The 26861-nt window shown below is 40.1% G+C and overlaps 1 protein-coding gene across 16 annotated transcripts in view; it reads right to left on the bottom strand.

Moving 5' to 3' along the window:
* The window catches only part of ANKS1B (ankyrin repeat and sterile alpha motif domain containing 1B), a 1070894-nt gene that overhangs the window by 50024 nt on the left and 994009 nt on the right, over window positions 1-26861 (bottom strand). For 6 of the 16 annotated variants that reach the window (XM_057741211.1, XM_057741217.1, XM_057741221.1 and 3 more), the window contains 3 exons: window positions 9203-9277; window positions 2787-2915; window positions 832-903 (listed from right to left, as the gene is read on the bottom strand). In XM_057741211.1, the coding sequence (XP_057597194.1) occupies window positions 832-903; window positions 2787-2915; window positions 9203-9277 (276 nt within the window). The remainder of the gene's footprint in view (window positions 1-831; window positions 904-2786; window positions 2916-9202; window positions 9278-26861) is intronic. The other 10 variants (XM_057741213.1, XM_057741214.1, XM_057741215.1 and 7 more) reach the window with 2 other exon arrangements.

The raw sequence follows: 26861 nt of genomic DNA, 5'->3' as shown, positions 1-26861 counted from the left end.
ACCTTCATAACTGTTAAATTACATGCTTTTAAGTATTTCCTGCCAAAAGCTGCTCACATAAAATAAATGACAAATAATTCACTTGCTAACAATCTTACATTTGACTCTGGTTAATTGCTATATGGACTGTCTGATATTCTTAATTTGTATTGTCAGTCACATATCACCATACCCTCTAAACATCTGCTATGGAGGAAGAAAAATAAGGGACACATGAAAGAATAGCTCACGTGGACCTGCAGTCTCAGTGAGACCAATACAGCCTCCTCAGAACCCGGCAGACACCAATCACAGACCTTTGAAATTGCCATTTCTGTCAACACTGTGTCCTTATATGATTCAACTCAGAGTTGAACGTTTTTCTTATATTAAAGAAATAAATAATTAAGAAGTCATAGGGAATATTAGCTTTATATAATATGTTCTCAATATTCCTGCATTTTTAAATTTTTAGTTAGTTTGCCAACTAACTAAAAGCACCCACTTGACAGTCTTTTCAATAAATATTCGCAGACTGTCAAGTGGGTGCTTAAAACATATTTTTGTAGTAAACTAAAGGTCATTTTTCTCCTAATCTGGAGAATGATCAATGTACATAAAATTATTTTAAATCTTTAAAAATAAGAGTGTATCAAATAGACATCAGCTCAAACTACAGTGACAAGCTCAAATATAAACATGAACAAAACCCAAACACCTTTTTATATAACACCAATGTGATTCAGCAGACCAACAGATGAAGAAAATAGTAATTTGAAAAGTGGCAATTTGTATCCATACCCAGTATTTAGTATTTCAGTGACTAGAAATAAAATCGTTTGGCAAACTTACCCGCATTTTTGCACAAGCATCTTGGGTTGATTCTGTCCCCCTGAGCTCTTTTATCAACATAGAACCTAAATACTGAAATACAAAAAAAATTCAACAATTTATGAAAAAGAGTATATAAATACGAGTAGCAATTTAAAAGCAGACTGTAGAAGTACTGCTGGCCAGGTTTCCAGGCTGTAGGCTGCTGCATAACTTTTAAAAACTAACAGTAACTAATCCTAACAAATAATGCACGTACAGAGAGAACGCAGCAGAATGAACCACAGTTCTGAAAGCTGTAAATTGCTCTTTATAATAAAACTGCAGCAGTTTCTAAAGACGCCATCTTTTAGATCATATTTAACTGCAAAATGGGGGCATCTAAAAATGTTTTCCCCTTTTTTTTTTTGAAGCAGCCATGTCTGCAAAAATAAATCACATCACTATGTAATTACAGGGTTGTATGAGACAGCTGAGAAACTAAGCAACATGCACCCCATTTGGACTTAGTTGGCTGCAAAGGTAATTAACGTTAGGCTGTTCTTAGGCGGAGATGCAGTTTTGGATCTTTTTCATTCACAGCTGTGTGCCCTGTGCTTGATCCACCTGAGAATGGGCTGGGAGTGTGCGGGGAGGGGGAATGTCATTCTCAGTTGTTCCACAGCCCAGAGAGCCGAGTCCTTGGTGCAAACTGACACTGGAGGGGCTGAACGGGGCAGGAGAAGGATGAGAATGTCTCCTCCCAGGAATTACCTGCCACTTAGCTGTTTGGTGATCAGCTCCAATGCTGCCTTGATACAAATTGTCATGCTCCACGTTCTGGCTGGGGGCAAATAGCTTTTTGACAAAATGTCTATTTTGCCTTCCTGTCAATTGACTCCCCTTCAACCTTTTGAAGCTTCAATAGGGCTCTTTCCATTTATCATTTTGCTCTAATTTCCTTCAAAAAACAGAGTTCTATATGTCTTTTTAAAAAGAGTGCATTAAAATAATTATTTTCCTGACATAACTGAGGAAACACTGGCACCTGCAAAAACTGGGCTGGGGATCAGTGCTTTTGACCTGGGAGGCCCATGACCTGAAGAGACGGTGCAAGGGCACAATGGCAGAGGGTTTGGTCAAAGGCTTCCAAGAAAGGCATGCTCAGAAAGGCTCGGGGATTTGGTGTTTGAGCCTTGGAGCAAGGAGGCATTTCAATCCTACAGTTTTGGGAAGATTGCTATAGAAATAAGTCCAGTGCTTCAAGACATAAGCAGTTAAAGAGGTGCAGATAGTACAAAATGAAAAGAAGCCTAAATTGCTGTGAGAGAATCAGAACATCCATATCTTCATCAAATTAAGGAAAATGATCGTGGTGAAATCCTTATCTTTTAAGGTATCAGGAAACTTGGTCCTAATTGAAACATTTATTTTTAAGAGACAGTTTCAATGCTCTGCTGTGGGTTCAGCCACTTTTCCTGCTGTAGTCACGACAACCAGTTGCCCCCCAAACCGATGGTATCTTTTGAACATTTACCTGTTCATATTATCCACAATTCTCAGACAAGCCTGATTCCCTCTCCTATTTAACAAAAAAAAGTCCAGCACTGTCACACAATCTGAATGATGGCAGTGAAAAGAACCTGGTATTTATATAAAGCAACAGACCCAACATTCTGAGATTTGTAAGTGGAAAGGTTCTACATGTGCTGTATTTATACTCGTTTCCACTTTAAGATAGCAGTTTACTACACTTTAATTTGAAATATACAACTATATAAGAAGACAAAACAGACCTTAAGCTTACAAGATTAAAAGGGTTATAAAGCTCTATTTATTTGGACTTTCTCTGTGACAAGAAGGCTACTTTAAGAAAAAGAGAAGGGGAAAACATTTTAGGAATTTCAGTGATGGACATTTGGGAATACCTTTACTATAAATGTAAACAAACCCTTTATCCCTGCTGGTACCCAAGTACTGAATTCTGGGTAACTTACAAAAGCTTTGTAATCACACGACTGGAAGATGAGCTTTTCCGGGTGGTGTTGCCAGTACTGCACTGGAGTTGAGGCTGTGGCTTCGTTTGGAGGTCGCAAGGTAATGGAAGGTTCTCCCCAGTCTCCTGTCTGAAAATCACATTTATTCTAGAGGTAACATGAGCAGTAGGCCAAGTTCATTCCCTATAACTGGCCTGAGTTCATCTTATACCTGTGTGCTGTAAACATGCAACTGCATTTGGGTGTATTTTATGTTTGCTATGGTTTTATATGTCTTAGCATCATATTTTCCAAAGCTGAGTTAATTTTCGAGGTATGAAAGTTGACATTCTATTTTTAGAATGACACGCTAAGTAATTTGAAAATAAAACATGAAGATATTCATAAATGATTTACTAAGTCATAATCTTCTGTTCCAACAGAAGAGAACATACAATCTTTGAAAGACTTTTCTGTTTTTAAACTTGATGACTTGAAAGTTTTAGTTTGAATTGCTTTTGCATTCAGAATACACAGTTCTATAAATTTCAGTTCCCGGTTAGGACATGTACCATGTACTTTGAATAATTTTATATCTTTAGAGAAAAGATACGGTAGGTGTGATACTAAACAAAATTTTAGAAGAAAAATATACTAATGGATGATACCTAGTTTCCCTCCTCTGAATTTATTTGTATCAATATAATGCTACTGTGATTGTCTTGGATATACTCAGCTACCTCCCTCAGGAAACCTAAAGCATGAATGAAGAATAAATATTTAAATACCAGGTTTGGTCATATGTGCTCATGCATGTACTTGAGGATCCTGACTGCAAATACAAGCCCATTCCCATATGATGGTATATCATATAGTACAGATGTCTACTAAGACAGACCTAAGACAGAAGGACACTCCATCTTTTAATTATCATTGTCCAAGAGGTTAACCTCGACATAGTTTATTACTGTAATGGTTTAGGATGAGCATCTATAAAGTCAAAGGCCCGTGTTGGGAGATTTCTCACTCTTTTCCCTGGTAAAAATTCTGATTTTTCAAGACTTGGTTCTTTGTTGGATAAAACTAAAACTAAATAACAGGCAGATTTCCAAAGCCACTCTCTTCCAACCTGGATTTGGTTGTTCTTATAGAATTATGAGAAATTACCTTTCTCAGGAGCTGGGAGAGTATAAAGAGGTCTCTCAAAACCAAATAAAACTTTGGCTAGAGACCAAGTTCCATAGAAGAACTGGCAAGTGGATTAACACTAGGATTTCTTTTTGTTTTTTCTTTAAGAACTTTTATTGAGATACAATTGACATGCAATAAACTGCATATATTTATAACACTAGGATTTCTTAAGGAGGATTTTCAAGAAGTCTGGGATAAGAATGCAAAATTTTGGATGTAGGTGTATATTTTGGGGGAAAAAAGTCCACAGCTTTCATGAAGTTCTTTGAAACGCTCCAGAAAATTCAAAAGGTTAACAGCCACAAATCTCCAGGAATAGCTTAAATAGGATGTGTCTTTTGGGGAAGAGGACTGTCATTCCAACTTTTTTCTGTGCAGTGTGGACTTACATTAGGAGGAATATGAAGTGGCTGTCAATACTGGAAAGGGTTACGCATAGGCTTTGCCTTCTGGAAATTTCTAACTGGCTTTAAAAAACAAAAAAGTTCTAGAGCCCTTCAGGAATGCAAAGGCGTTTTCACAGAGGCAGAGGAATGCACCAGCCTTTTCATGAGGCAGAGAGCCTGAAGCTTTTCTCCTTGAGACGTGGCACTCCCAACCACAGAAGAGCAAGGTAAGCCTCCTTTTATCTCCTGTTCTCACCGGAGTGTGTGACCAGTCAGAAGCCCTCCGGCTCCTCTCTCACGCTCAATTTTGAGCTACTCTGAGTGTTAGCTTTGTTCTAGTTGCTGATTTACTTGTACAGGGCTTGGTTCTCCCATCTCCCGTCTATTGATATTCTTAAGACTTTATCTGGAATATTTACTTTAGCATTTTTAAACAAAAACCCTATGTTTTATATTCCATCCCTGACTCATTGAGTTTTCTCTTTATATTTACACAAATTTTTATTTTGTAAAAGCAATAACTGACTGCAATCAATTACTTAGGATTAAGTTTTCCTCTGACTTCCTATTTTGATCTTTTCCTCCTCTCTCAAATGTGTGGATCTTCATTACCTCTCCAGTCTTTATTTCAACTGGCTGTGATTTGTTCTTTAAAAAAAAAACTAGTAGAAATATTAAAAATGCAGGATATGTGAATTTCAATTTATTTTGAAGCTGAGTGTAAGAACCTTTAAATAACAGTTAAAACTCTGGAAACATGAAGCTGTGGGTTCTTAATTAAAAGCTCTCCCACATCGAGCAAATCATCCTCTAATCTCCCCCCACTAACCTTCTCCCTTGTTCTCCCCCTCCTCCGATAAAGCAACAACAACATAGCAAACAGGTGTTGTACATTTAAGTCACAGGTAACACTGTTAACGGAACAACAGAAGTTTGCACGCAACTTCGTGGAATGATACAAAAAGAGCTCGTTGACCTCAAAAGATCCTTCGATCCAGTGTCTGCTGATGTGACAACTCAAACCAAGCATCCAATCTTCATGTTGGCCCTGTCATCGTTTAGCTGAGGTTCACCTTGGCCAAGCTCAACGGGCAGTTTTCAAAAAAGCCTGAACAGACATGGCAGGAGCTGGGGGTACCATGGGTTGCCGGGCAAGGGTTGGGGGGGTAGGGGTGGGGCCGGGTGGGGTGAAGCTGGGGTTATGGGGACATTTCAGGTGTCTGTACATTAAGCATGCAAATCATATGCAAACTCATTCTCTAATTGCTGAATTAACTCAGGCACTTTCATAATTGAATTTCAATGTGAGTTCCACACACTTAAAGCACAATGCTGATCCAAATATTTACACCATCCACAGAAGTCGTAGCAGCCATTTTGGGAGTAACAAGCCCCAGCACATAGCGCCTCAGTCTGGAAATCGTTCCCATGTCTTTTGTGATAACCGCTGGGAGAAATTAGTGGTGCAGCATCATCATCTGCTCTCCTATGACTCCACTTTGTCCAGAAATCACAAACCACCGCTTTGAACCCAGAGTGATCTGATGTGCTTCCCCTACGTGCAATGGGGGGAGATAATTATACAGAAGAGAAACAGAATCCTTACTTTATCTTCTTTGTGGCCCAGAAACTTTGCTCCAGTCCAAATATTTTAAAAATTCCCTACAGGGACTGAATCTATCTTTCTGGAAATAGAAACTGAATTTTGTCATACTTAGTGCTATTGCCAGAAATTCGTTTTCAAACAGAGGCAAACATGTTCTTAAAATTGAATGTATAATAAAATAATTTTTTTTCTTCCTGGAAATTCATCAATTTATATATTTTTTTAACCTTAGATCTGAGACTATTTAGAAGACTCTGCTTGTACGTGTTGATTTTTCTCTTTGGAATCAATTCAGTGGCAATGGATGGACGCCTCATTACACTATTATAAAGGGCAGATGTGGCCTTGACCCTTCAGCTTCACCTGGTTGACGGACAGGAAAAACAAAAGAGCTCAGAGAGCAAGGGTGCCTTAGGTCTCCATCCTTTTGGAGGCTGAATTACAGCAGGAATGAGCTATGGAGGAAACAGGTAGAGTGGTGATAACACGGAGGAGCGTTGGAGACCTTTGCACATAAGGGGTTTTGCCTCACACATAAAATAATTTCAATTGGGAAGCCCAGTATTAGGTCTTGTTAAATAGTACATTCATATCTAGATAATAACTGTATTTCCTCAGGTAAATTTAAAAAATTAATAATTTCCCAGTTAAAAATCCTTATTAAACATTAAATAAAAATCAAACAGACTTTAAAAAGTCTTTTGCCTAAAATAATGGTTTATAATCAAGTCATCTTTCCTGAAAAGTAGATCTAAACATGGGTTACGATGAGGCAATAATATTTAATTAGAATAACAAAATAAAATTGAAAAAGTCTGGGGTAAAAGTTTGTCATATTGTAAACTATTAGTGACTGGCAGTATCTTTAAAAGGCTTAAGTAACTGCAGAAGAGAAGTTAAAATGATCCAAGGCACTCTTACTAAAAATGCTCTGGCTATTTCTTTAAAGCTTAAGATACTTAGAGAAAAACCTTTTCTTTAGGTTCATGTACTGAATGATCTTAATAGTCCAAGAATTTGGCAATGGCTTAAAACCTTGTTTACTTGGCATATGTGTATATGTTTATTTCCTTTAAGATATACCAATTAAATAGAGGAAAATGTAGATTATTAACTATCCCTTCAAACTCAAATAAAAATTAACCTTCTAATACGAAAGAAAAACATAATTTGAGATTAAAGTTTTAAACAGAGAATTGATTTTGCTTAATAGGTATTTACCAACTACCAACTAGAAATTCATAGCCTGCTGAGTTTGAAGGATTATAATTGGGTCATATCCAATATAATGTAATTAATTAAATGTCTCATACCACCAGCTGAAAAGTATAAAACTGCTAACTGAATTCAGTTATAACACAGAAAAAAATCTGCAAAATTCCATAGATAGATTGTCATTGGAGGGCAGATTCCAAAATGCAGCTTTTAATCTTTTCATTATTTCAAAAGGTGGTAAAACTGCATGATTTTAGATATATATTTCTAAAACATCATATATATATGCACCATATATATAATTCTAAAACATCATATCGTATAACTCTCTACCTCCAAAAACGGAAACTAAAGATATCACATATTCTGTATGTTCTGAGAATACAAAGAAGAAACATTATATTTTTACTTTCTTCTTGAGAAAAAAGTTTTGTAAGGATGTCAGTAAATAATTAAAAGCTATGATTATGACTTAGTTTTCTTACATGAACAGGAAGCTATGGAATTTTCCAAGCCTTATATTATTTTAAAATTTTTTTTTAATTAGGATTTAATTGATTTTTTTAATAGAAGCTTTTAAATCTTTTCTGTGAGGAACTGCTCCCACCTACCTACTTGTAAATTTAGATCTGCATATTAACAAACATTATTCTCTATTAAGAATGCTTCATGAAAAACTAAAATGATTTTAAATGACAATTGTTATTTTTCAGGTTTCACTTTCAATAATTCTGACAAATATCAGAGATGGGCTGCCCAAGCATACATAAGATATATGTGATTACCTTTACTGTGGCTTTGAAGAAGGCTACATATAGCTCTATACTTACAAATATGTATGTATATATATATTTGGATGTGAGTGTTAAGGCATCTCCTACAAACATTCACATACACATGAAAGCAAGATGCTGCTGCAGTTCTTTTAAAATATCTTCAAGAATAAAGAGTGCTGGTTTGGTCAAATGTAACTGGTTATCCTGAATTTGGTCCTTTTGAGGATAAAGAGCAGAGGTGGCCACTTCTGAACACGAAAAAGCGCTGGTTAGCACTTACGTGCTCAGGAGGGACTGCCGGCTCACCGGAGCATCAGTACCAGGCAATGTATAGACACTGTGGTCCCCAAGAGCTAGAAATTCCCATGCACAGGAGGAGGGGTGTGCCTGACACGGCACCCCAAAAGAGGCGCTCTGCATGCCACCCCAAGAGCTCTGCTTAGTGATTCTCAACCAAATGTCTCAACCTCTCAGACAGCAGGCTAGCCAATGAGAAAAATGTAAGAGTGTGAAAATAGAACTGTATTTTAAAATACAAAATGGAAAATAACCCAGACATTAAAATGTTTACGTTCCAAACAAAAATGAATTTTTTAGAAGTATGCAAAGGTGAAATGTGAATATTTGAATATTAAGCAGCTCAGAGTAAAACAGGTCATGATTTCACACACGTGCCAAAGATCAATTCAGTACTGTCAAGTGAAAAAAAAAAGAAAAAGGCTGAGAACCACTTTGTGGCTCTAATGGTGCCTCTCCTGGTTATACTCCTCCCATATTTGCATAAAACTTATATAGAATATCATGCAAATCATACTCAAATATTTCTCACAAGTGAAGCGCACAAACCTTTGAGGACTGTCAGGCACAAAGGACTGAATAGCCCATGGAAACGGGAAGTACAAAACGGGGAAGAATAACACTGATATATACATGGGTATATATATATCAATTTACCCTTTTCCTTTTTCCTGTAAAAGCAAGTTAACGCAGACACCTGGGATGAAAGCCAAACTCACATGGGACAGATTTTAACTGTAGACTTCAAAACCAAGTACGTTTCTCATCGTAGGACAATGTTTTCACGTTAACTAGTCACAAGGCACAGTGAATGAAGTATAATAGACAAAAGAAATCTCAGGAGTCATTAGACATCACAAATTTTCTGCATTGCCAGGACATCGTCCCTATAGCTACTGACGACACTTTGCAACACACGACACAGTGCAAGTTCAGGAAGAGAAAAATAACCATTTGTAACCTTACATTATGAACCTGATGGATGGCTGAGAAAGGAAATCCAGCGTTCTGATTCGTCCATATCTCACAGACAGACGACTGCTGATATAAACAGAAAACTATCTCATCTTGTCAATATTTAAAACATGGCAGCTACCAAGGTAGCTTCAAGGAAGGGAAGGAGGAAAATAATAAAAAGCAAAGAATCACATTTCTTAAAAAAACCTCAAACACTCAAAACAATGTTTTAGGGTGCCCGAGGTTTAATAATTGACTGTCAAGTCATTCTTTTGCTTAAGAACATTTTTGGCTTGGCTGGAAAAAAAAGACCATTTATATATTAGTTTCACATCAAGGGAAATTACCAATCCATTCACATCTTGGAAAAAGCAAACTGTGTTTTACATTTGCCAAAGAGAATGGAAATACCTTCACTCTTCACGACATTCATTTCAGAGGATAAGTATTTTCATGAAGTTCAAGGAAGATAGGAAAAAAATCTTTAACACATGTCAAACATTTTTATTTTCTTATCTTCAAATGACCAAGAGCAAACAACGTAATAAAATGACTTTCCTAATTTAGTCATTGCTCAATTTAATAAACCTAGAAGATATTTTTCCCCTCCAGAGTCCTCAAGGGCAAAGCTCCGTGATTAACAAGGGAGAAACGTCAGTTTGCTGCCCAGCAGTGGGAATGCGTGGTGGTGGAGTGGGCGCCAAGGAGGCAGAGCAGGGAGGGGTTGGGTTCGGGAAGCTCAGTTCTGGCACTCAACCAGATACTCTGGGGAACAGCATTTGGTTTTTGTGAACCTAATGAATCAGCTCCATGATTTGGACTCTCCATCATACCATTAACAATCTAATAACCAACAATTATTAAAAGGCAATAATGTTCGCTTAGAACCAAACGCCAAAAGAACCAACACCCTCCCAGGAGTTGTAGCAGAAACCACCAGACAAACCAATGAGGCTCCTGGCTTGACCTTTACAGAGTTCTTTTCCTGAATTCCATCATCTAAAAGACACCGAGAAATTGAATCACTGAAAATGGCAGAATGCCTAAACTTATTCAGCCTAGCACGGTGAACCTCTCCAGAATTCACAAGCAGAGTGCACAAAGATCAGTGCAGGAAGGAGATAAGAACATAACCACTGTACGGTTTAGAAACCCAGCAAAGAACAATATTATCAGCAAACACATTGTGGAAAAGAAAGCTCATCCCTGGCTAAATGTTCCCCCTACCTCCAACCTCCCAGAAACGCTCACCAGAAATTTAACATCTCTCTCTCCAGTTCTAAAGGCAGCTCCACACAATACCTACATCTCTGCTTTCCAACTCTTCGGTCATCTGGATGGCTTGCTGGGGACAGATTGTCAGGTAACTGGCATTCTGTTAAGAAAGTAACATACCTGGGGTCTGACCAAAAGGCACCTCCAACTACCTCCCAACTTAAGGCAGCTCCGCTATCCTCAGTTTCCACTCTAAACTTAATGCTATTTTCTCCACAGAGGCATCTTCCCCTTCCTACTTTTCAAAAACTAAATCTCTAGCAAGTTAAGTCTTGGGGCCATTAAATCCCCAGTCTCGTCTCCGATAGCTGTCAGCTGATTTACATATATTAACTCCATGCTTCAGTGGAGCTACCCTCTTAGCTGGCTCCAAACATACTTCTAGGATACCCTTAAAGCACTGTCACCCACAGTTCTGAGCTAGTTTTTACATAAATTACACCTTCTACAACTTTCACAGACTTTTACTGCTAGAAGTAACCCAGGGATCACCTGTCATCTGAACGATGAAGACAATAACATTCAGAGAGGTGAAGTGGCTTGTTCTGGTCACACAGGGCAGTGTCACCACACGTCAGCCTGCCAGGATGGCTAGGAAGGAGGGCCAGCCCAGTAATGACTTCACAGAAGACGGAGAGAATATTCAGTTACACGGACTCTGTTTACCAATCCCGAAACAAATACACATAATGGAGCCAGTGCATGGAACAGCCTCACCTCCACAGGGTTCAAGCACCTTAAAGTTTTGTTTTCCACTCAATTCCTCCCAAATGGGCCATGCCCAGTCCCTCCTCCCTGAGAGGCCACAGGCCAACTGACATTTTGGGCAGCCCGCATGACCTCCTAGTCACTTTGACTTCTGAAGAATTCATTTCTTATCAAACTCCAATATCATTTATGATTCAAACTTTGCCCTTCCTCACCACATGCCAGTCTTGAGGCGTAAAGAAACCCGAGGTGGGGTGGCATGGTCCAGCTTGGGTGCCCCCCACCCCAAGCTCAACCTCCTTCATGCACTTAGTTGGGGAGGAGGATACAGGAGAAGGACAAGGTCCTCTCTCTTACTTGCCAGTGGCTGAATTCTCTCTGCTGGTCGTCACTGCTTCTCAGGATAACGCTCACTTGGTCTCTGATCCTTCTTGTGGGAGTTGCCCTGCCCTGGGTTCTACTGTATCTGTGCAGGTTCTCTGGAGGGCTCTGCTGGGGTAGGGGGTGGGGTCCCTACTGCACAGTTCCTGATGTGAGAAATCTGGCTCTTGCCTGACTTTCTCCAACCCCCACTCAGCCTTGCTAGGACACGTTGCCCCTTGGGTGGTATTCGGGGGAGAGCGCACAAGCCCAGCCTCCTGAATGCCCACCCACGGCACACATACACGTCCTTGCCATGCAGAGCAGTCTGCCCTGCGACCACTCCTCTCTGCCGGGACATCTCCCTCTCATTCTCTCTTCTTCAGCTCAGGTTGGTGTACATGCATCTGCTCCCAGAAGTCCACCCAGGGAGAGAGACACCAGTTTGCCCTTCTGGCAGGTTCCGCCCACTCTGGTGAGCATTCCTCTTGGAGACCTTCTCCCTAGGCTTGGGTTGCACGGAGATGTGCTCTCTCCCCTGCCATGGGAAGGAAGGAAAAGCCTCAGCTCTTGCTACAGTGGCTCAGACAATTCTCTGCTACGCCGCGTCCCCTCCCACCCCCGTTCCACCAGCCAGCACCAGTTTCTGCCTCTGACTGTGGACAGGTAGCTGACCGTGCAGGGTAGGATTCATCACCTGTTGGTAAACTCCAACCATTATCAGCAGGTCTCTCTTTAGAACGTGTAATACTTAGCACCTACTCAAAAATCCCCCCTTAGCATCCTGTTACATGAATATATCTTTCTACAGTCACAGAAGTTACCAGAGAGTTAAGGAGGGAAGACTGGGTCTTGTGCCATGATTATTTTATTTTTAAAAATCCATAAAAGATTTTCTCAATGAAGAAATAAAACCCACCTCTAGTCGTATACACTGAAGAGAGTTCCCATGTGGCTTATATACCTTTTAAAGAAGTTACAATAACTATTCTTCATTTATAAGCTATGCTCAAACTTGATAAAGCAAATCCTCTCTCATTTTCTGTAACTACGTGCCTCAAGGCAAATGGTAAAAAGTCAGATTTTGAAAATAGAGTTTAAAATAAAGGCAGTTAATTATATTTGAGTTGTGGAGGTTGTTTTTTAAAAAGCTGGTACATGTCAAACATCACATCAATTCTGATGGCAGTAAAGACTTTATCAGGCTCATAGAGCAGTAACTTAAGGTGGACCAGCTGCAATGGTGTCTTCATAACATGAAACAGTGCTTCTTCTAGACACATGGTTCCCAGGCTGAGCATTGGAATGGATTTTTTAAACGCAAAAGAGTTTCCCCTGAAGAATTCCATTACATTTATGAAGATAATATCTCAGGGTACAACATGCACTGAAGTACAGAGCATTCAAAAGCTTTGAGAAAGAAAATGCCAGTGATAAAACTTCCTTTGGGGCCCAAATTCCTAGAACAGAAGTGATTTAAACCTAAGTTTGAATTGAACTTTCAAATGTCCTCATCTGTAAAGAAGAATAGCACGTGGCCTATTTACTTCGTCAGGTTGCTGGGCCGCTCACGCTAAGCTTCACGCGAGAGGGAACGTCTCCACAGCTACGGCTCTAGGACCTGGAGTACAGAAGCTGTCGCGTGTGCTGACTGAGGGAATGGAGTCACAGAATGTGTTCAGTACTTCTTGGCAACGGGTCCAGCACCACAGGAGCATTAATTACTGCTCGCCATCACCACCTTCAGCTGGGCTACTTTGCTGTTGCCACTTGCGCCTTCAATCAACACCATCATTTTACTGCCAACGCACCTCCGGCAAAATGGACCAGAGGGTGATCGTGCAGGCTTCTTCTTAGAGAAAGTCTCATTTTTCCTGATAAAGGCTGGAAAAGCGCTGCCGACATCGTTGAAGAGAGAAGAACATCTGTGATTAGCACAGCTATACGCTAAAGGGCAGCTTGTACAAGCCTAGAAACAATCCTGTAAAAGGATGATAAACCCCCTTTGCGATTTTGTTTGCTTGTGAATTTTCTCTCAGTTCCTTTCCCTAATACGTTGTGAAGGCTAATTTAGTTGATCTGAACTTGAATTACCATGAAGTCCAAATACATGAGGGTCAAGTAAAGGTATAGCAATCTTAGAACCGAGCTATCAATAACCAACTATTTCTTTGGTGACGAAGTCAGCACACTTTTGGAGGTACACAATTTTATCTTGAGTTCAGACCTCTCTCCTGACTCTGGAAAGGTTTCCTTAAAATACAACACACATGTTGATCTTGTTACCACCACATACCTCAGATTGCCACAAACACAGTTCAGAAAATACAACACATTTGCATTCAAATTGAATAACAAACTAAAAAGCATTTTACCCATCTTCAAAGTCTTCCTTCTAAAGGTTGATTTCGTTTTTGCTCAATTGGTAGCAACCCAGTAATTTACAATAAATTCTCTCTCCTTCTGTCTGTTTTTCCTTCTTTACTGGAACATTCCCAGTAAGTACTGAAACATCTTCCATTAAAACCAAACAAAGCCCTTCCCTTGACCCACATTCTCCCTGAGCTCCTGCTCAATTTCTCTTCTTTAAGAAGCAAAATCCCCCAAGAGGTATGTATATGGTCTCTGCTTTCCCTTTTCCTGTCCTCACTTGAGCCCACTCTACCAAAACTGCTTTTTTCATTTTGTTAAAGCCAACTGTTCATTTCCCTTGACCTTCTGACACTTGATCACGCCTTCCATTTCTTAAAGCCTCCTTTGCTGGTTCCTATGACCTGATCATCTTCTGATCCTGGGAGTGCCAGTCCTTCTCTGGCTTTACCAGGTGGTCACATCCAGTCCTGACTCCCCGATTTATGTCTCCACCCCAGACCTCTCCTCTGAACTCCAGACTCAGATGCCTTCTTAAGACCTCTCTTAATCTTGATCATTAACAGGCATCTTAACCTTAAATTAAATGCTCCAAACCAAGCTCCAGATCACCTCACTTCCCTATAAGCTCTCTGATCTCACCAAATGACCACCCTCTTCTTCTAGTTGGGGTCGTCCTCTTGCTCACATCTCACATTCAATCCAGCAGCAAATCCTATTTAATCTACTTCTAAACTCTTCTCCCCTGCCTATCACTACCTGGTCCAAGTCACCACCTTTTCACACTTGGATTCTTCCATAAGCTTCCAAACTGGGCTCACTGCTCTCATCCTTGCCCCCTTAGTGCTTATTCTCAATACAACAGCCCGAATGATTCATTGAACATGAAAGCCAGATCATGCCGTTCTGCTCCACAGCACTCAAGGAAATTCAGAGTCCTAATAATGGCCCGCAAGGATCTCCATCCTTTGGCTCCCAGCCCCACCTCACCGCTCTGCCCTCTTGCTCACTCGGTTCTGGACAGCAAAACACAGTCTTGCTTCAAAGCCTCTGCACTTGTCTCCCCTTCTCCAGATGCTGCAGGACCCACTCCCTCACCTCACGTTCTACTCCAGTGTCACCTTCTCAGAGAAGTCTTCCCCCCAAGCCCAGCATATTATACCCAAATTAAGTCTATGCTTTCTATGCTGCAAAGGGATTATTCTTTCAAGCACAAACTGAAAATGGGGGAAACGTTTAGAGCGTAAGTTTAGAGCTGTCTTGCTGGCACCCTGACATTCACTCAGAGATAATTACTGCTCATCTATTGGGTACAAGCTCTGCTTTTAGTCAAGGTTTATGGAATAGGGACTGCCCTGGACACGACCCATTTCCTTTTGTCAAGACCAGTAGAAAACTGGGATTCAGAGGCTGATGATGGGTCCTGGAAGGAGCACACTGGCGGCAGCTCCACCCACTTAGGAACAACAAGTAGGCTCTGAAAACCTTCCGGGAGTCTGCCGATGCTGTGTAGCTAGTTTCATAAACTTGTATGAATAGAGCCCTCTGGTCAGATTCTATCAGAGATGAAATTTTCCACCTCGTTCTAGCCCTGGAAAAAAAAAAAAAAAAAGCTTTTCCTCTGTATCTCCCTTATGTTTGTCATAATTCTTTCACACTTCAGGGTGTTCAGAAATTGACCAGAAAGAATCCAACAAGAAATAGGAAAGGTTCAGAGTAAAAGTTAAAAGAGTAATGAAGTCCATTTCTTCTCTTGGATGACAGCGCTTCTAAAATAAAACAAAAACAAACAAAGAGAGAACAAAATAGCTTCAAAGGCAAAAGAAAAAAGGGCACCCTAGCAAAGGAAGCCTCGGTCAGCGGCCAGCAAACGCAGCGGCTCCTTGAGCAGAAACTGAAACGAGATGAGATCTGTCAAAGGATGGAGTCAGACAAATGCAGTTCAGTCAAGGCATAAAGTGCCAAACACCTCGTATGCATCTTTTCTTCAGCAGCGACAGCCCCGACGGCCTCCTCTTCCATGGGCACTAACTGAACCCTGCCTGGAAATCAGAAATCAGAACCTTTTGTCTCTTGTGCGCTACCCAGAAGCCGCAGGCCAGCCTCTTATTTCCTCTGTCCCACCGCTGTAGATGTAGGAACCATCCTCCTCCTCTCCTCTCAGGTGAATTTTGTGATGTGTAGACCCCCTCTAACAACTACACATGATTCTTCTCTTCAAACTACGCTGTGAACGTCTCAGGTTCAGGCTTTCTTACGGCTGACCCTTTTAGGAAAAGATTTCAGATCAACTACTTTATTTGCAGGGAATGCTGGACTGAAAAAATCTTGCTCCTTGTTACTTCTTCACTTTTCTGATGAGCAGTCTTCTCAAACCTTCACAATTGTGACCTTGACCCTGTATCAGGGAAATTTTTGGACAGATTGGTAATCACCTGCTGGACGTGAAAAGCCAGGCCAATAGTTGTTTTTCCATGTGTGACCCATTATCACTGGCATCAGAATGAATCAATCTAGCAAAAGTGGGAGGAAGTAAACACCACCACATAAGTATGCTGACATGATGCGAATTCTGATCTTACTTGCTGCCTGCCCAAAGTTACAGCCTTCTCTCTCTTCCACTTCCTCCCTGCTTCCGTCCTTTCTCTCTCCGCCCCTCCCCTCTCTCCCCTTTCGTCCCCCCTCCCCGTTTCCTCCCTCTTTCCCTGTAAACTCTAATTCTGGTACTGACAGCTCATAAAGTAAGCTCTCAGCTGCCAAAATAGGAGAGAACTATAGCTATGTGACCTGTTATTCATTTGCAGAGATAATACATAACTGGCACTCCCCAATATGACAGTTGTAGCCCTAAATGACATTATACAATTATTTATGAAATCTCTTCACAGGAAAAAAGAACAGAACAGAGGAGAAAAATGGAACACTGTCTGTACAATCCAGATCTTACTGTACAGCTCCCCAGGTTCTCTGAGTGCTACAGGGAATTTAAATCAATTGGGAGCATGCTGTTTCTTGCAATATGGGCTATTTTACTTGTTCTGCCTCAAATTTTGGATGTCACCACTCCTGATACGAACATTTTTCAGGGCCATTAGCAGAAATGTTAATCACTCATTCAGAACAGCAGCAATCAGCTTTTTATCATAGCACGAACTGCTGCAAAGCAATTCTATTTTGCAAAGTAATAATTGTTCTTTGCCCATAACATCTCTTTAAAATACACATTATGTTCCTTTCTTGTAAATCGAGGATGTCATTTTTATTTATTTTATTTTTTATTTTTTTCTATGTATATATAATGTTTATTTTTTATTTATTTATTTAAAAAAATTTTTTTATTGGAATATAATTGCTTTACACTCTTGTACCAGTTTTTGAGGTACACCAAGGTCAATCATCTGTATTTACACACATATCCCCATATCCCCTCCCTCCCTCGACTCCCCCCTACCCTCCCCGTCCCAGTCCTCTAAGGCATCATCCATCCTCGAGTTGAACTCCCTTTGTTATACAGCAACTTCCCACTGGCTATCTATTTCACAGTTGGTAGTGTTAATATGTCTATGCTACTCTCTCACTTCATCTCAGCTTCCCCTTCACCCCCAGCCCCGCCAAACCTCGAGATCACCAGTCCATTCTCTGCATCTGCGTCCTTATTCTTGTCTTGTCACTGAGTTCATCAGTATCATTTTTAGATTCTGTATATATGAGTTAGCATACAATATTTGTCTTTCTCTTTCTGACTTACTTCATTCTGTATGACAGACTGTAGGTCTATCCACCTCATTACATATAGCTCCATCTCATCCCTTTTTATAGCTGAGTAATATTCCACTGTATATATATGCCACATCTTCTTTATCCATTCATTTGTTGATGGGCATTTAGGTTGCTTCCATGTTCTGGCTATTGTAAATAGTGCTGCAATAAACATTATGGTATGTGTTTCTTTTCGGATTATGCTTTTCTCTGGGTACATGCCCAGTAGTGGGATTACTGGATCATGTGGTAGTTCTATTTGTAGTTTTTTAAGGAACCTCCAGATTGTTTTCCATAGTGGCTGTACCAACTTACAGTCCCACCAACAGTGCAGGAGAGTTCCCTCTTCTCCACACCCTTTCCAACATTTGTTGTTTCCAGATTTTGTGATGATGGCCATTCTGATGGGTGTGAGGTAATACCTCATTGTGACTTTGACTTGCATTTCTCTGATAACTAGTGATGTTGAGCATCTTTTCATGTGTTTGCTGGCCATTTGTATGTCTTCTTTGGATAAATGTCTATTTAGGTCTTCAGCCCATTTGTGGATTGGGTTATTTGCTTTTTTGGTATTAAGCTGCATGAGCTGTTTGTATATTTTGGAGGTTAATCCTTTGTCCGTTGTTTCGCAGGCAACTATTTTTTTCCCATTCTGAGGGTTGCCTTCTTGTCTTGTTTATAGTTCCTTTCACTGTGCAAAAGCTTTTCAGTCCAATTTGTTTATTCTTGATTTTATTTCCATGATTCTAGGAGGTGGGTCAAAAAGGATCTTGCATTGATGGATGTCACAGAGTGTTCTGCCTATGTTTTCCTCTAGGAGTTTTATAGTGTCTGGCCTTCCATGTAGGTCTTTAATCCATTTGGAGTTTATTTTTGTGTATGGTGTTAGGAAATGTTCTAATTTCATTCTTTTACATGTTGCTGTCCAATTTTCCCAGCACCACTTATTGAAGAGGCTGTCTTTTTTCCATTGTATATTCGTGCCTCCTTTGTCAAAGATAAGGTGCCCATATGTGTTTGGGCTTACCTCTGAGATCTCTATTCTATTCCATTGATCTTCCTTTCTATTTTTGTGCCAGTACCATACTGTCTTGATCACTATGGCCTTGTAGTATAGTTTGAAGTCAGGAAGCCTGATTCCACCAACTCCATTTTTCCTTCTCAAGATTGCTTTGGCTATTCGGGGTCTTTTGTGTTTCCACACAAATTGTAAGATTTCTTGCTCTAGTTCTGTGAAAAATGCCATTGGTAATTTGATCGGGATTGCATTGAATCTGTAAATTGCTTTGGGTAGTACAGTCATTTTCACAATGTTGATTCTTCCAATCCAGGAACATGGTATGTCTCTCCATCTGTTTGTGTCGTCTTTGATTTCTTTCATCAGTGTCTTAAAGTTTTCTGCATACAGATCTTTTGCCTCCTTAGGCAGGTTTATTCCTAGGTATTTTATTCTTTTTGTTGCCATGGTGAATGGGAGAGTTTCCTTAATTTCTCTTTCTGCTCTTCTGTTGTTAGTGTATAGGAATGCGAGAGATGTCTGTGCATTAATTTTGTATCCTGCTACTTTACTAAACTCATCAATTAGTGCTAGCAGTTTTCTGGTAGAGTCTTTAGGGTTTTCTATGTATAATATCATGTCATCTGCAAAGAGTGACAATTTTACTTCTTCTTTTCCAATGTGGATTCCTTTTATTTCTTTTCCTTCTCTGATTGCTGTGGCTAAAAGTTCCAAAACTATGTTGAATAATAATGGTGAGAGTGGACACCCTTGTCTTGTTCCTGTTCTTAGAGGGAATTCTTACAGTTTTTCCCCATTGAGAACGATGTTGGCTTTTGGTTTCTCATATATGGCTTTTATTATGTTGAGGTAATTTCCTTCTATGCCCATTTTCTGGAGAGCTTTTATCATAAATGGATGTTGAACTTTGTCAAAAGCTTTTTCTGCATCTATTGAGATGATCATATGGTTTTTATCCTTCAATTTGTTCATATGATGTATCACACTGATTGATTTGTGTATATTGAAGAATCCTTGCATGCCAGGGATAAACCCCACTTGATCATGGTGTATGATTTGTTTAATGTGCTGTTGGATTCTGTTAGCTAGTATTTTGTTGAGGATTTTTGCATTTATATTCATCAGTGATATTGGTCTGTGATGTTCTTTTTTTGTGACATCTTTGCCAGGTTTTGGTGTCAGGGTGATGGTGGCCTCGTAGAATGAGTTTGGGAGTGTTCCGCCTTCTGCAATATTTTGGAAGAGTTTGAGAAGGATAGGTGTTAGCTCTTCTCAAAATGTTTGATAGAATTCGCCCGTGAATCCATCTGGTCCTGGGCTTTTGTGTGTTGGGAGATTTTTAATCACTGCCTCAATTTCTGCACTTGTGATTGGTCTGTTCATAGTTTCTATTTCTTCCTGGTTCAGTCTTGGAAGATTGTATTTTTCTAAGAATTTATCCATTTCTTCCAGGTTATCCAATTGATTGGCATATAGTTGCTTGTAGTAGTCTCTCGTGATATTTTGTATTTATGTTGTTACTTCTCCTTTTTCATTTCTAATTCTGTTGATTTGCATCTTCTCCCTTTTTGTCTTGATGAGTCTGGCTAATGGTTTATCAATTTTGTTAATCTTCTCAAAGAACCAGCTTTTAGTTTTATTAATTTTTGCTATTGCTTCCTTCCTTTCTTTTTCATTTACTTCTGCTCTGATCTTTATGATTTCTTTCCTTCTGCTTGCTTTGGGGTTTCTTTGTTCTTCTTTTTCTAATTGTTTGAGGTGTAAGGTTAGGTTGTTTATTTGATATTTTTCTTGTTTCTTAAGGTAGGACTGTATTGCTATAAACTTCCCTCTTGGAACTGCTTTTGCTACATCCCATAGGTTTTGGGTTGTTGTGTTTTCATTGTCATTTGTTTCTAGATGTTTTTTGATTTCCTCTTTGATTTCTTTAATGATTTCTTGGTTGTTTAAGAGTTAACTGTTTAGCCTCCATGTGTTTGTATTTTTTGCAGTTTTTTTCCTGTAATTGATATCTAGTCTCATGGCGTTGTAGTCTGAGAAGATGCTTGATATGATTTCAATTTTCTTGAATTTGCTGAGGTTTGATTTGTGACCTAAGATGTGATCTATCCTGGAAAATGTTCCGTGTGCACTTGAGAAGAAAGTGTAGTCTGTCGTTTTTGGATGGAATGTCCTATAAATATCAATTAAGTCGAGAAGGTCTAATGTGTCATTTAAAGCTTGTGTGTCTTTATTTATTTTCTGTTTGGATGATCTGTCCATTGATGTAAATGGGGTGTTCAAGTCTCCCACTATTATTGTGTTATTGTTGATGTCCTCTTTTATGGCTGTTAGCATTTGCCTTATGTATTGAGGTGCTCCTATGTTGGGGGCATAGATATTTACCACTGTGATATGTTCTTCTTGGATGGATTCCTTGATCATTATGTAGTGTCCTTCCTTGTCTCTTGTAATAGTCTTTACTTTCAAGTCTAATTTGTCTGATATGAGTATAGCTACTCCAGCTTTCTTTTGACTTCCATTTGCATGGAATCTCTTTTTCCATCCCTTGACTTTCAGTCTATATGTATCCCTTGGTCTGAAGTTGGTTTCTTGTAGGCAGCATATAGAAGGGTCTTGTTTTTGTATCCATTCAGCCAGTCTGTGTCTTTTGGTTGGAGCATTTAATCCATTGACATTTAAAGTGATTATTGACATGTGTGTTCCAATTACCATTTTCTTAATTGTTTTGGGTTTGTATTTGTAGGTGTTTTCCTTTTCTTGTGTTTCCTACTTAGAGAAGTTCCTTTAGCACTTGTTGTAAGGCTGGTTTGGTGGTGCTGAATTCTCTGAACTGTCGCTTGTCTGGAAAGCTTTTGATTTCTCCCTCAAATCTGAATGAGATTCTTGCTGGGTAGAGTATTTTTGGTTGTAGGTTTTTCTCTTTCAGGACTTTCAGTATATCCTGCCATTCCCTTCTGGCCTGCAGAGTTTCTGTAGAAAGGTCAGCTGTTTTCCTTATGGGTTTTCCCTTATATGTTATTTGTTGCTTTTCTCTTGCTGCTTTTAATATTTTTTCTTTGTGTTTAATTGTTGTTAGTTTGATTAATATGTGCCTCAGTGTATTTCTCCTTGGGTTTATTCTGTATGGGACTCTCTGTGCTTCTTGGACTTGGTGAATTATTTCCTTTCCCATGTTGGGGAAGTTTTCCACTAGAACCTCTTCAAATATTTTCTCAGACCCTTTCTTGTTTTCTTCTTCTTCTGGGATGCCTATAATTCAAATGTTGGTATGCTTAATGTTATCACTGAGGTCTCTGAGACTGTCTTCCATTCTTTTTATTCTTTTTTCTTTTTCCTGCTCTGTGGCAGTTATTTCCCCCATTCTATCTTCCAACTCACTTATTCGTCCTTCTGCCTCAGACATTCTGCTGGTTATACTATCTATAGTATTTTTAATTTCGGTTATTTTGTTATCCATTGCTGTTTGCTTGTTCTTTAGTACTTCTGAGTTCTTATGAACTGCTTCTTGTACTTTCTCTATTTCGTTATTGAGATTTTGTATCATTTTTACTATCATTACTCTGAATTCTTTTTCAGGCATTTTTCCTATTTCCTCTTCATTTATTTGGTCTTGTGCGTTTTCTTCCTGCTCCTTTGCCTGCATGGTGTTTCTTTGTTTCCTCATGGTAGTCCATACTTCTGGGGTTGCTTGTCCCAGTGACAAAGGGGTTTATAGAAGACTGTCCAAGCCACAGACTAATGTCCAAGTGTTGGGTTAAACAAATATGAAGTCTAGGAAACACATACATGTATAAGATACACAATTACTGAATCCATTAGGACATAAGGCTCTGGAAAGACCTGACAGAAGAACCCCAGTATGCGATCAGATATTCAAAGAGAAACCCAACAGAAATTGAAAACCAAAACAGAACAGAAACAAAAGCAAAAACAAACAAACAAATAACACCTTACACTTACAACACAAATCCAGGGAGATATTGAAAGCTAGGATCAAATATAAAGAAGAGCTAGAGTACCACCAGACAGAATGGAGATTCGCAGAATGAAATTAGACAATTGTACTAAGAACTAAGATAAAGACAAAAACCTAATATTAAATACCAAGGCGGTGTGTCATTTGGAGACTAGAGCAAGGAGTCTGAGCAGATCGATAGTGTTGCTTATATGTTAAGATAAAATAAACTAAAAATGGATGGAAGACAGGGGAACAGAAGATCGTAGTGTGCCTGGAAATATGTAAATAAAAAGAAGGGAACAGAAATGTATAAAGGATAGAGATGAAAGGAAGGTAGGAGAGATATATAGTCTGTACTACCAAAAACTTAGCTAGAAATAGAAGTATATAAAAAGGCTAAAAATAAAAACAGAATACAAAAAAAATATGTTATAAAACTTGTAGATCCCTTAGGACTAAGATCGTAATTAATAAAAAAACTGGAACTGATCCCAGAATGGACCAGTTCAATAGAATTGATACTAATATTTCTGTTTCCTTAGAGTCTCAGCTGTAAGTGTCCTTCTACTCGCCTTGGTTTTTTTGTATTATTCTGTGACCAGCAGAGCTTCCTTTATTGTTCCTCTGTAAGCGTCGGTGTGTGGGGAGGGAGAGGGTACAATAGTGGCTCCTTCCCCTGGGAGTGAGTGAGCAGTGGCGCTCTGTCATTTCAGTTGGGCTTGGAGGTGCCTGTTGCAGAGGGGTGCCAGTGGCTCAGGTGTAAACAGAATGTCTCAGAGTTGGGCCTCTCTCTGGGCTTCTTTGTTCTCCGCAGCCTCCCTGCTGCCAGCGTTCCAAGGGGTTTTAAGCTAGCCCCGCCCGAGGGCCTGAGGGTCCTTGTTATCCCTGAGTGCCTTAGGTGGCCCACAGGGGTTCTTCCACTGCCCGCTGCAGGCACCGAAAGAGAGAGAGAGAGGCTATGCCTGTGGCTCCTCCCCTCCGCCCGTGAGCCAGCAGCATCCAGCTGCCATCATGGCAGGGCAGCTCTCAGGGGCAGGCACTCCTCGCGGCGGACCTCTTCCCTCCTGTCCTCTTGGTCCGTCACCTTACTGGCAACAATGTTTCTCACCCTGAACCAGCTCTCCAGTTCCCATGCTCCCGCTCCCGGACCCTCTGTTCAGCTGTGAATCGACGTCTCGGTCCGGGAACGCTGAGCTGCGGTGCGGACCCTCCGTGTGTTTCTCACTCCCTCCCATCTGCCACAGCTCAGCCGCTTCACCCTCTTTGAGCTGTCGTAGATGCCTCCCTACCAGTTATGTCGCGATCCTTGTGGTCCTTTTTGATGTCCGAGGTCGTCTGCTGGTGTTCAGTTGGTTCTCTGTGGGATTTATTGCGTCTTTTGGTGCGTTCCCAATACATCTGTGGAGAGGGATGCATTCCCCATCCCTCTACTTTGCCGCCATCTTTTCCGATCTCCCGAGGACGTCATTTTTAAAATTTAAACCCATTTATTAACTATTGGTTCCTGCCTCTGGTGAAAAAGAGGTATTGGACAAGGCCATTCATTCAATGATATTGATGGAGACGCCACTATTTCCTCATTTTATCCTTGTGGAATGTATGGAAAAACAAGGTCTGGTTGAATAATCATCTTGCATGATGCCAACCTAAGAAGGTATCTGGTAGAAGGCTACAAAGGTTTTTCCTCGGTTCTGCCTTGTTCATCACTGAAATGAATATACTGGAAGAATTACTTAAAAGGCATACTTTTTTGAGGTGCACTTTTAAAATCAGCACATTACATAGTTGGGAAGGATCACTGATACACTGAGCCTCGACCAAGTTTTAGAAAAGCACTGACAGAGCAGGATTATTGGATAAGCAACTTGATAAAACTGTTTGAGCTGGAAAGGAATAATTTATATGTAAAATCCTGCATTAAGGTTAAATATACACAGACACACACACACACACACACACACACACACACACACACACACAACCACTGCCGAGGGCTGAGGAGGAGGCAGGCTCATGGCTATTGATAAAGGCTGGGAAATTTCCATAAAGAAAAGCTCAGTAAGAATCAACAGGATCTCCATGTTGTTAAGCATGATCATCAACAAAGCAGACGTGCCCAGGGCTGCAGAATCCGGATGCTGTGTAGCCCACATCCCACTTATCAGAATGATATTGGCAAGAGCTGGGTGTGGTTAATATAGTGAAGGGAAGAAACCAAATTGTCTTTAGTCTTAAAGAACTATTCTCAGCAAGAGGGAGCAGATTTATTCTTTGAGTTTTCAGAAGATAGCATACACTAACCATGTGGGAGCTTTAAGGAGGCTTCTTTCAATTCAATATAAGGCAAGAGTTCTATTAATAAGAACTTTTCCAACGATGTTGGGGCTGGCTGCCTTACAAAGTGGGGGCCAGAGACAAGATTAGGATAAACTTGTGGCTGTTTATTAAGGATGTATTAAAAGGGGTGCTGCCTCTAAACACAGGACTGGATACATTTCCTGGCCCCTTCCCACCCTAAAGTTCTCTGCTTTTCTTTAACAGAAGCACAGAAGAATCTTCTAGCCATAAATGCATGTAGATACTGCAAGTTGCTATACATTTTTGTGATGCTACATTCAAGCCTCAAAGTAGAGACCCATACAGAAAGTGTGGGTCACATCATTTCACAATTGGTTACGTGAAGCAGTTTTTTGCTACCCCTGATTTGTAAAGAATGAAAAGTTGGATGTCAAGAGCAAAGGATCTTCTTCAAATACAGTGTTTATCCACGCCATCTTAGACGTTCAATTCTCTACTAATTTTGCATTTACATAAGATATTAGATGTTAGGGACAGAGTCTATTAAAGGACTAAAAAAATTAAACTGGAGCCTTTTGGGATTCTAGAACTTTTAGAATGTCTCATGGCTGCGTGGGTAGACACAACCCGGGGTGTTACTCATCACAGTGGTTAAAGCACAGACTCTGAAGCTGGACAGCTGGGGTTCAAATCCCGGCTCTGGTTCTTGCAATCTCTGTGGCCTTGGGTCAGAAACATAAGGTCTCCGAGCCTCAGTTGCCCCATCACAAAGTCGTATTAATCAGAGCTGGCTTTAACGATGATGATGATGAACCAGATCTAAGCCTGGCAGGTGATATGCTACTGTTCCAGGCAGTTTGTTTCTCTAAAAGATTTGAGACCATCCCAGTCTGTGTCTAAGCTGGAGTCTTGGAAACCTGTGGTTCTGTGGTGCCTCATACCTTGTGTAAAGTAATCTGGTCAACAAGTATTTATGGAATGCTTACTACAGGGAATTAAAAAATAAGGAAGAGTCAGGCCTCGCCCCTATGTAGCCCCCATACGCTTTACTATAAGAGAAAATATTTTAATGTACTATGCAATGACACATTTTTAATATATGTTAACTCATAAAGTACTGAAAAGTACTTAAGTATGGGGAGCACCCATAATCCTCTCCAAAGAGCTCCAACGCCAGCTAGGTTATAACACAGATAGGAACCTCCTGTACAGTGTGTGCAATCCTAACAACTATTGTTTCCATAGCGCTGGAGAGATATTAGTTTGGGGCTTACCAGCTGGAAAATAGAAATAGTTTTGTAAAACACAGCTAAATATCATGAGCTTTACTTTACAATGCATTTATTTGCAGTTGAAAAAAGCATAGTGTAGAAGGGAGATAGAATTATCTCAAAATAATAACAATTTCCAAAACCACCCAAATGTAGAGCTGTATAATTTATGAACTACTTTGACAACTACTACTTGTGCCTCACAACACTGATGTGAGGGGACATGAGTCTCGCTTTAGGAAGAGAAAACTGAGGCTCTGAGTAGCTAAGAGGCTCGTCCAAGGTTACAGAGGTATCAGATATCAGAGACAGCATTTTTAACCCTGATCTCACTACTTCAAATCTGGTATTTTAAAAAAGCTCATCAAATTAAGTATGCAAAAGTGAAATTAATACCTAGGTAATATAACAGTTTTCCATCAGACATTCTCGGAATTCAGAAGTCCGAGTGGCAGAAAGCACTGCCACTCCTGCTCATAATAGTCTGTCCACGGGAGACATTCCCTTCCCACCCCAGTTCCTGTGGCTCCAGACATGTGACCTATGCCTGGTTAATCACATCACACACACACCCCCCCACATGCTCCTCTCAGGACAGATAAATGATCCAGACCAGACTGACTGGAACTAATGTGACTCAATCCTGGG

The sequence above is a fragment of the Hippopotamus amphibius genome, chromosome 7 (assembly GCF_030028045.1).
Source record: "Hippopotamus amphibius kiboko isolate mHipAmp2 chromosome 7, mHipAmp2.hap2, whole genome shotgun sequence".
Classification (NCBI taxonomy): domain Eukaryota; kingdom Metazoa; phylum Chordata; class Mammalia; order Artiodactyla; family Hippopotamidae; genus Hippopotamus; species Hippopotamus amphibius.
The sequence above is the reverse complement of the archived record's forward strand: the minus strand, read 5'-3'. Positions and strand labels throughout refer to the sequence as shown.